At 34.1% G+C, this 11,026-nt stretch overlaps 1 protein-coding gene across 1 annotated transcript in view; it reads right to left on the reverse strand.

The window, feature by feature from the left end:
* Window positions 1-10,644, reverse strand: part of LOC134681356 (E3 ubiquitin-protein ligase TRIM37-like) — a 33,889-nt gene extending 23,245 nt beyond the window's left edge. The window contains exons 1-9 of the mRNA XM_063540948.1: window positions 10,445-10,644; window positions 8,372-8,473; window positions 7,140-7,180; window positions 6,674-6,796; window positions 5,307-5,397; window positions 4,143-4,265; window positions 2,797-2,920; window positions 1,772-1,964; window positions 55-187 (exon numbers count right to left, since the gene is read on the reverse strand). Coding sequence (XP_063397018.1) covers window positions 55-187; window positions 1,772-1,964; window positions 2,797-2,920; window positions 4,143-4,265; window positions 5,307-5,397; window positions 6,674-6,796; window positions 7,140-7,180; window positions 8,372-8,473; window positions 10,445-10,492 — 978 coding nt within the window. The 5' untranslated portion in view covers window positions 10,493-10,644. The remainder of the gene's footprint in view (window positions 1-54; window positions 188-1,771; window positions 1,965-2,796; window positions 2,921-4,142; window positions 4,266-5,306; window positions 5,398-6,673; window positions 6,797-7,139; window positions 7,181-8,371; window positions 8,474-10,444) is intronic.
* Between the last annotated feature and the right edge of the window lie 382 nt (window positions 10,645-11,026).

Here is an 11,026-nt window from a genome sequence, read left to right on the forward strand (position 1 = left end):
TGGTTGATATTTAGAGAGAATCCATGTTAAGTTTCATTACAGCTCAAAACTTACAGGATATACTTTCAGTCTCCAACTGAGTCCTGATACATTCAATGGCTGACTATAGACCGGGTCTGCTCTCTGTTGTAATATACTGAAGTTCTTCATCACAAAGGTACTGGTGTCATAGGGTGGTACTATCTCACTGAAAATAAAATAATCAGAAACACATTGCATAATTTTCTTAGCATATTTTATAGGAACAGTGCATAAATGGCTGTTCTTAATCCCAGAGTCACAGTGAGGCCTTCAACACAAATCAAAAAAAAATCTCACCTCACTGCAAGTTTAAGATAGCCCCTGGCACCAGCTTGATTCAGATAGACTTTTTTTCGGTATAGGACCCTGTACTGGTATTACATATTTAAAACAAAATAGTTCTTATTTATAAGTGTAAATATCAAACTATGTATAATATATTTGGGTAAATTTGGTAACAAGCCTGTCTTCATTAATTTATACCACTTACCTGGTAAAGTCTGCAGGGACTGCAGCAGTAACAGAGGAAGCCATGGGTTTTCTCTGGACTTACCTGGTAAAGTCTGCAGGGACTGCAGCAGTAACAGAGGAAGCCATAGGTTTTCTCTGGACTTACCTGGTAAAGTCTGCAGGGACTGCAGCAGTAACAAAGGAAGCCATGTGTTTTCTCTGGACTTACCTGGTAAAGTCTGCAGGGACTGCAGCAGTAACAGAGGAAGCCATAGGTTTTCTCTGGACTTACCTGGTAAAGTCTGCAGGGACTGCAGCAGTAACAGAGGAAGCCATGGGTTTTCTCTGGACTTACCTGGTAAAGTCTGCAGGGACTGCAGCAGTAACACAGGAAGCCATGGGTTTTCTCTGGACTTACCTGGTAAAGTCTGCAGGGACTGCAGCAGTAACAGACGAAGCCATAGGGTTTCTCTGGACTTACCTGGTAAAGTCTGCAGGGACTGCAGCAGTAACAGAGGAAGCCATGGGTTTCCTCTAGACTTACCTGGTAAAGTCTGCAGGGACTGCAGCAGTAACAGAGGAAGCCATGGGTTTTCTCTGGACTTACCTGGTAAAGTCTGCAGGGACTGCAGCAGTAACAAATGAAGCCATGGGTTTCCTCTAGACTTACCTGGTAAAGTCTGCAGGGACTGCCGCAGTAACAAAGGAAGCCATTGGTTTTCTCTGGACTTACCTGGTAAAGTCTGCAGGGACTGCCGCAGTAACAGAAGAAACCATGGGTTTTCTCTGGACTTACCTGGTAAAGTCTGCAGGGACTGCAGCAGTAACAAAGGAAGCCATGGGTTTTCTCTGAACTTAACTGGTAAAGTCTGCAGGGACTGCAGCAGTAACAAATGAAGCCATGGGTTTCCTCTGGACTTACCTGGTAAAGTCTGCAGGGACTGCCGCAGTAACAGAGGAAGCCATGGGTTTCCTCTAGACTTACCTGGTAAAGTCTGCAGGGACTGCCGCAGTAACAAAGGAAGCCATTGGTTTTCTCTGGACTTACCTGGTAAAGTCTGCAGGGACTGCCGCAGTAACAAATGAAGCCATGGGTTTCCTCTAGACTTACCTGGTAAAGTCTGCAGGGACTGCCGCAGTAACAAAGGAAGCCATTGGTTTTCTCTGGACTTACCTGGTAAAGTCTGCAGGGACTGCAGCAGTAACAAAGGAAGCCATGGGTTTTCTCTGGACTTACCTGGTAAAGTCTGCAGGGACTGCAGCAGTAACAGAGGAAGCCATAGGTTTTCTCTGGACTTACCTGGTAAAGTCTGCAGGGACTGCAGCAGTAACAAATGAAGCCATAGGTTTTCTCTGGACCTCTTTGAACATTTCCACCAGTTCAGTGCTAATATTGATCAGTTCGTTCTTGCCACATGTTGTCAACTTTTGATTGACTTTCTGTATTAATGATTCTAGTAATTCTGTTTCCTGTGTTAAGTGACTTCTCTGACCTAAAGTAGCAAAAAGACATATGTAAACAAATGGTATATATTGTATTTTAAACACAGAACATCAACTTTTTTTCATTTCTGTTTTTTTTTTTATGACCCAAAGGGCTAGTAAAATTTCACTGTGGATTGTTTTAATTAATTTGTTAAAAGACACACACGCTCTTTAATATATCTGATACATATATCTGTATGCACGATTTCACAATTATTAATCTTACGTTTTTGAAAATTGCTATAATAAATACATACAATAATTTCACAATTTACAGTAGCACTATTTGACATCATAACGAAATTTTCAACTAAGATATAACTGAGAATAAGTGTTGTTTGTTTATGTAATTTATAAATGTTTCTCATTTCTCAATTTTTTATATAGATTAGACCTTTGGTTTTCCGTTTGAATGGTTTTACACTAGTAATTTTGGGGCCCTTTATAGCTTGTTGTATGGTGTGAGCCAATGTTCTGTGTTGAAGGCCGTACATTGACCTATAATGGTTTACTTTTATAAATTGTTATTTGGATGGAGAGTTGTCTCATTGGCACTCACACCACATCTTCCTATATCTATGCAATCTGTTTCATTGACCATTCAAAATAATTAATTGTTTTAGGATATTACAGAATAGCTAGAGATGGACATGATGAGAGAGGTAATTCCTGGCTACGGGCCTGATTTAACTGTGTGGTTATGCCAAAGTCCTCATTTAACCTTAAAGAAGATATGTAATTCTCTGAACACTTAATTTTGTGGTTCATCTATATCTAGGGAATCCATGTAAAATTGTGATCAAGGAAATATAACGAATCTACACATAATTATATAATTACCCATTAATGTAAGTAGTTTAGATTTAAGTTGTGATTCTAGTCGTGCAATCATTAATTCTACTGCATTTCTTATCTCTCTCACTCTTTCATCTTTTGCTGTCTTTACACTTTCAATATTTCTTTCCTAAAAGAGAAAACATATCTTAATTCAAATTATGAATCGAATTTCATAGACATAAATTGACAAACTATTAATTCATTTATATTATAAATGAATTTTAATTTTTGTGGACTGAAGGAAAATTGTATTTGATGGATATTTGATTTCATAGTTTTGCCAAAGTAATTTATTCATTAGTTATAATTGGCTTTGAAATAGCTTTCAATAAATCTTCATCATTGTTGAAGGCTGTTTTTTAAATCTATTAAAGACTACCTTTAGTTAGAAACTTTTTTCTAATCTCTAAGGACCCTTTATAATTGCCATGGCTTTAATATGTTTTTTGGTGTTTGCCCTCAAGAATCAACTTTTATCAAGGAAATTTTACATGCCAACCTAATCAGTATCAAATTTGTAATATTTTTTAATTTTGTTTTAGTCTATATTATTAACTTAAGATATACAAAAGAAAAAAATCCTTTGCTTTTGGTTAATTGATTGATTGTTGGTTTCTTAATGTCCAGTGGCAAATATTTCATGCATATTCAGGACGAGAACAAGTTCACAATAAATACAATAGGTAGGTTAATACAATAGAGGCCATCTGGGATGATGGTCGTGGAAATTTGGACTGCCACTGGAAATATGAGGTTATATTGGATAGGGACAGAAATTTTGCCTTGTAACAGGTCACCTACGGACCTCTCAAAGAGTTGTTGCAAGGGTTCTTAACGAAGCAAAGAGCGTGGCACTCTCTTAACACGAGGCATCGGATAAAACGTTCCCCTCCTGACCGGATGTGACTGCAAACTTGATACATCCCGCACAGCCAAACGGACGCCCCACTTCGGCAATCGTTTTACTGCCGTTCGGGAGAAGACCAAGTGACCATATTTCTATACCCCAGCCACCCTTGGGGTGGCTTGCTTTTGACCATAGTTACTGATATTATTATATCAAATGATACAATAACAAATATCGTTTACATAAGAGTTCCTCCATTTTTCTATCATGTGGATTGATTTATTTTTGTGGGTTCCTATTTCTATAAACTGAAGCTAAATTGAGTTTTCACTGATATTTAATTTCAAGATTTTGTAAAATTTCCAAACAAGCCTATCATGCCTATAATAACTGTGTAATTAATTGAACTTTATATTCATGGTTTACCCTTATCCACAAAATCTCCCTAAAACTCGATATCCCACAAATAAAACTGAATCTGTTGTATTAATATGATACTAACCACATCCTGTACGAGACTGATCAATTCCACATGTCTTCTCTTCAACTGGTTCAATTCATCTGTTATCTTCTTTACATGCTCATCATACACACCATCTAGAGGTTTAAATGTGTGACCAGAATGCTGAAATTTAGAATAAATCTTTAATTTTATGATGATAATGGAAATCATGTCTATAAACCTTGATCCTATCCTTTAAACCCTCTAATTTTTATTACTTTCTCAACTCAAAAGTACATGCAGCAATTTAGTAAATCATGAAAATTAATTGATTTAAAGCCAGCTAGGAAGGCCTAAACGTAAAAAATTTAATCTAATGTAATCTATAATAACATGGACAAATAAAGAACAGATATTATTAGTTACACAGAGAGCAATTGTCCTAATACGAGAATTTATCGGGTCAATAGAATTCGTTTAGGGTGAGGTGAACTCAAACCTGATATGAATTTGATTGTCCCGATAAATTCCGTATTGGGACAGTTGAACACAGTGTAACGAATTTTTCCTGATTTTGTTATATTAAATATCATTATATTCATATTCAATATTAGATATTTAATCTATAAAATGTAAAAAATTAAAAATATTAGGACTATAGTATAAAGCAAGTAATTTTTTTTTTTTTTATAATGCCAATGGTATAAGGGAGATAATTTCAATTGACATAATAAATAAGGGAGATAGTTCCAATTGACGTAATAAAAAATTGTACTGAAATTTATTAGGACACTATCAGCCAATCAAATTGCAAGAAATTACTCTAAATCAGGATAAAGCATGTTATGGATGGGTATTTGCGAAATATACCAGTTTAGGGACTGAAATTACCTAAGCCGCTAGGCGAGGGAAATTTGGTCCCAAGACTGGTATTTTTCTCAAATACCCCTCCATAACATGATATATCTGTTTATTTTCACCAAATAGATTTTGATTAAAACTGTCTGGACACAGAAGGGAAATCGTAGTACCGCTGGAAATATACATGTACTTAGATACGCTTTAGTGCTGTCTTTTTGTAACGTCATGGTATCTATGTGCTCATGTGTCATGACTTCTTTTGATAAAAGGTGAATATAATTGATAATTCATGATAAATATGTGTGAATGCTAAGTAGCTGAGATAAGGAACCCTGGACTGGGGCCTAACATCATTTTACTTACGGTTCCACCCCAGAGAGCACACTGATGACATATACTCTGTTTACAGGTCCAACAGTACACACTCAATTTCTCTCCATGATGTTCGTCACATCTACAAACAATAATTGGTTCATTAGCCTTGACATTAAACTAAACAACCGTTACTTCTATTGTCACAGATCTGGATAAATGTTATATAAGTGTTCAAAGTTTTTGAAATAATTTTTTTTCTGGTCGTTCTTGTAGAACATCTGTTGGTCCTTGATATTATTTCTAAATTGCAAACTTCCAAAATCTGTCAGTCCTTTCTAGCATTGGTAGTCAAAACCTTTATAACACCATACGGCCATTTCATCAGTACTTACTAACAACATTATAAAATATACTAATATCAGAACAAAAGCAATGGAATTTTTAAACAGATTGTATTCTATGTCATTTGTTTACAGATTGATGATTCACTAGTCCAGGGGACAATTTAATGTACAACATTTTGTCCATAAAAATAATATCCCTCGACAATCAATAATCATATCCCTAAAACTTTTGTAAATCATATTACACATTCAGTGCAGGAATTGTCATTTTTCGACAACCATTTACTGACTACAGGACTGGAGTTGTACAATTTTGACTATAATAGACATAATATGTTTCTATGAGACTGAAAACTGTACATGGGATCTTTAATATGGATTATTAGTTTATTGTGTACAATTTGGAAATTAGTATGGCGTTCATTATTACTGAACTAGTATATATTTGTTTAGGGGCCAGCTGAAGGACGCCTCTGGGTGCGGGAATTGAAGACCTGTTAGTGACCTCCTGCTGTTGTTTTTTCTATGGTCGGGTTGTTGCCTCTTTGACACATTCCCCACTTCCATTCTCAATTTTATAATATAACTATATTATCAATAATAATAGGGTATAATGCATTTCATACAGATTTCATTACAAATAACTTGCAAATGATTAAGTTTTGAATTACAGAGTACTAAACCATAATAAACACGTTTAACCTTTATCAATGCAATGGATTAACAACTTGTTTTTAAACAAATAAAATTGAGAATGGAAATGCAGAATATGTCAAAGAGACAACAACCCGACCAAAGAGCAGATAACAGCTGAAGGCCACCAATGGGTCTTCAATGCAGCTAGAAAATCCCACACCCAGAAGTGGTCAAAAGTTTTACACTAGTAATTTTGGGGCCCTTTATAGCTTGTTGTTCGGTGTGAGCCAAGGCTTCGTGTTGAAGCCGTACTTAAACCTATAATGGTTTACTTTTTAAATTGTTAATTGAATGGAGAGTTGTCTCATTGGCACTCACACCACATCTTCCTATATCTAATTGCGAAAGTAAAAATATCTTTATTTCTAATCCTACTTGTCTTTCTCTGGTTCTTCTTTTTTGCTGGGTGATGGAGCACTTTCTTTCAGAGAATCTAACTGATTTGTGACCTCCTCAGCCCATCTACAGTTTACCAGCTCATGGATATGGAGTGATGCTCTATAAAATATAAATTAATCATTCTGCTAACTTGAAACTACAAAATTCAATCAAGGATTTATTATTAAAATCAATTTGGTTTAAACAAAGGAATTGGAAAAAAGCTCATTAAATAAATCCTATCCCATACAAAATGGGTAGTGTAATAATTGTGTAATTAGTCTTTTATTGCAGATATTTAGATTTTTTCTCCAGTTATTCTTTATATTTTTGCACCCCATTCTTCTCAATTGAGTCAATTCTTTATCTTTTCTTTTTGGTTAATTTTTTGCTTACTCTTTCATTTTTGCAGCCATTGTTCTCCATTCTCCAACCAGATCCTAAAACTTATATATATTCTTACCTGCAATGTGGACACTGTGATCTTTGTTCTGTAAGCCATCTCTGAAATTAACATTCCTTATTTATAATTACTATATATATATTTTGAGGCAAAAGTGTTAACAGAATCAAAGTTTCTATATCTACCCATTATAATACTTTTTGAAAATACTTAAAAAGTTTTTACATGTTATAATCCTTTTTCCTGGCATTTTACATATATAAATCATAAAACTCATCCACTTAGTTTTCACTGATTTGATTGATAAGACTATGAATCTTAAAACGAGTACTCTCAGATCTGTTTATTGTGTCTTTTTGTGTCAGGATGTATAAGTACCCGGCCACGTCCACTTGTATCTTTGTCCATCTGATGAGTTCCTTTTTCAACTGATTTTTATAGTTCATTCTTATGTTGTACTGTTATACCACTGTCCCAGGTTAGGGGAGGGTTGGGATCCCGTTAACATGTTTAACCCCGCCACATTATTTATGTATGTGCCTGTCCGAAGTCAGCAGCCTGTAATTCAGTGGTTGTCGTTTGTTTATGTGGTACATATTTGTTTTTCATTCATTTATTTACATAAATAAGGCCGTTAGTTTTCTCTTTTGAATTGTTTTTGTCTTATCGGCGCCTTTTATAACTGACTATGTGGTATGGGCTTAGCTCATTATTGAAGGCCGTACAGTGACCTATAGTTGTTAATGTCTGTGTCATTTTGGACTTTTGTGGATAGTTGTCTCATTGGCAATCATACCACATCTTTTTTATATTTAACTCTTTTGTTAATTGTTTATATTTCTTTGTATCATTAATTCTGATGAGTAAATCCCTTTTTAATGTATGTAAAGATGTTGTACTGTAACACCACTGACTGAGGTTGTCCTTATGTTGTACTGTCACAGCACTGACCCAGGTTAGGGGGAGGGTTTTACTACAGGAAACATGTTTAAACCCAGCCACATAACTGTATGTGCATTCCAAAGTCAGGAGCCGGTATTGTAGTGATTGTCATATGTTGTTGTATATCATTTGTTTTTCGTTAATTGTTTTGTACATTAGTCTGGCCATAATTTTCCTTATGTGAATTGCTTTACAATTTGTCATTTTAAGGCCTTTCATAGCTTTCTTTACAGTATCCGTTTTACTAATTCAGTAATTGCTGAAGACTACACAGTGACCTTTAGATGTTAACTTCTACATCATTTGGTGGATAGTTGCCCTGATACATGAAAAACAACAAAGTTACTCACCCTGATACAAGAAAAACAACAGAGTTTTGAACAGTGTGGACACAGTCTGGCATCTCTCAATTTTTCCATACAAATGAAGCATCTAAACATCTCCGCCAAATTCTACAACAGAAATTTACATACAATAAATTAAAATAATTCAGGTACAAGATCTTTTTGTTTGTTTTAGAGATAGCCATTTCTTTTATATGAATCTTTATCCTAAAATGGAATATAGATCATGCTAAATAGCACAAAAATATTTTTCTTCATGTTCTTAATTAGACATAAGAATTATTTTGTATCGAAATTCCCAATACATTTCTTAGAAAACAATCAAATTAATACATCTTGTTAACCCTTTCCTTAATGGATTTTTTTTCTCACATACTTGATTCGCATAGGATTTTTTCAATAAAAAAAAAAAATCATCAGGTTTAAAGTTATAATGCATTGTAAAAAAACAAATATTTTATCAATGAAATTCAAGTCAGATATTCTCCTGAATATCCTTTTCATAATGGATACAAACTTTTTTAAGTCTTATGCAGACATTTTGTAGTCGGGATCAGACTTTTTTAAGTCTTATGCAGACATTTTGTAGTCAAAGCGTTTCAACTCAGGTACTACACAGGCATCATAAGGCGTCATTATGGAGGAAAGGGTTCGAAAAATGTGTTTTAAATTGAGAATGAGAATGGAGAACATGTCATGTATGTTAACAACACCAACTAGACCAAAAAGCAGAAAACAGTGGAAGGCATGGTATATATGGGGACGAAGTCCCCGTTTACGGTCATTGACGGTAGAGAAATTAAAAAAGAATTTTCATTCTACTGCATGATGGACTCAAAATCGTTAACTTTTTTCAGACTTTTTTTAATCCATGCATCTGCGCAGAAATCTACTTCCTTTTCTGGTCTTGTTGGCATGAGACTTAGAATAATATATATATTAATCAGTTTACTTAAATATAAGGAAGGAACTCTGAATACCAATTCATTTTTAATAATTGTTTGATATGAAAAAAATGTAACCTGGCTGATGACAGCGTTTCTTTCTTTACATTGAATATGAAGTCATAATTCAAATGATGTCATAACTCAAATAACGTTACAACTAAATCCCTAACAACAGAACCAAAATCAGAAATGTTACGGTATTTCCCTTTCTTTTATTAACTTGTATGAATTTTTAAAAAAAATAATTCATACAGACTTCATCCCCATTAACAGGTAATACCTGCCTCCTATTATTTCAATTGCATTTACAAATTTAGGTCATTAAAACCATTTCAGTATTGAACTATTGCCCTCGATATCAATAAATCTTTTTTCAACACTCACAAAAAGTGGTACAAAACTTCTTCGACGAAAATTTATAGGTTCTCACAAAATAACCAAAATACTTAAACATGTTAAACAGATAGATTCGAGATTGCCTTTTTTTTCATTTCCGTGCTTTTTGAATTGACACTGCGTACCGCAGATTTCGTCTGGCAAGGCTATTTTATTGCCAAACGTCATAATTATTTGGACTAGTTTATTTCCAGACACATCTGAAGGAAATCATTTGATTGAATGCTAAAAGGTCATTAAACTTGACAAGATGAAGGATTTATAACCAACAAATCTAACACATTAGAGTGAAAGATCTGATTTTATTCGGATAGCCAATAATATTAAACCTTAACACTATTTGGAAATCTGTGCTGCTTGACCCGTGAATCTGCATATTAAACTAACAATAACATGAATAAAGACATCATACAACAATTAATTTTCAATTGTGGCCCCAGATATTTTCTATAGTGACGTCAAAATTTTACGGGAACCTTTGTAATATTGCCCATTAATGACGCACAAAAAGCCACAAGGTGTATGCATGAACACATGATAAACACATCAAATATTCCTTTCGGGTGACTTTAAAGAGTTATTAAATCTTGTAATTATTTGGGGCCATCAGGAATCAGAAGTTAAGAAATTATTTTGATTCTTGTTCACTACATAACTTGGGCTGAATCATAATGTGATCACTGTCATTGACTGCATGATTTGATAATGAAGAGACAATAAAATAAGTTTCGTGTACTTCAACGGTGTCGCCATCATTTCTCCCTGTTCTTCCTCCACTGGCCATCTATAACGGCTGTCTCTGTTCACTCCAAGACCGTAAAGGTGTCTAATCAGACCATTTTTTATCAAATGATTTTGTGCCAAAATATTTGTTTTTCCTCTCAACAGGTGTTCAGCAGCAAAGTGTGTCTGTAAGGTGGTAGGGAATAAAACGTATAGAAATAATTTGTTTGATTTTATTAACCATTTTTTTTATTAATAAAAGCAATATATAACTTTTTATAGGTTATTATATTATTTTAACAAATTTTCAATGTGTTTTTTTTTTTCTGCAGGTTCGGACAGAAAGTAATTTTACAAACTTTTCCTTACAAAACGAAATTGAGACTACTAAATCAAACACACCGTTTTGAACTATCGTAGGATGACCCAATATTTTGTTTCAAACTTTAATATAATTGATTTTATATATTTTTATAATTTCTCATTTTATTATCCTATTGATTTTTTATCAATCTAAATTATTCAAAGGTTATAGGAATTTAAAAATATATACTGTGGGTTATGATAATTCAAAAGTTCAGGAAAATCGTAACCT

This window comes from Mytilus trossulus, chromosome 8, assembly GCF_036588685.1.
Source record: "Mytilus trossulus isolate FHL-02 chromosome 8, PNRI_Mtr1.1.1.hap1, whole genome shotgun sequence".
Classification (NCBI taxonomy): domain Eukaryota; kingdom Metazoa; phylum Mollusca; class Bivalvia; order Mytilida; family Mytilidae; genus Mytilus; species Mytilus trossulus.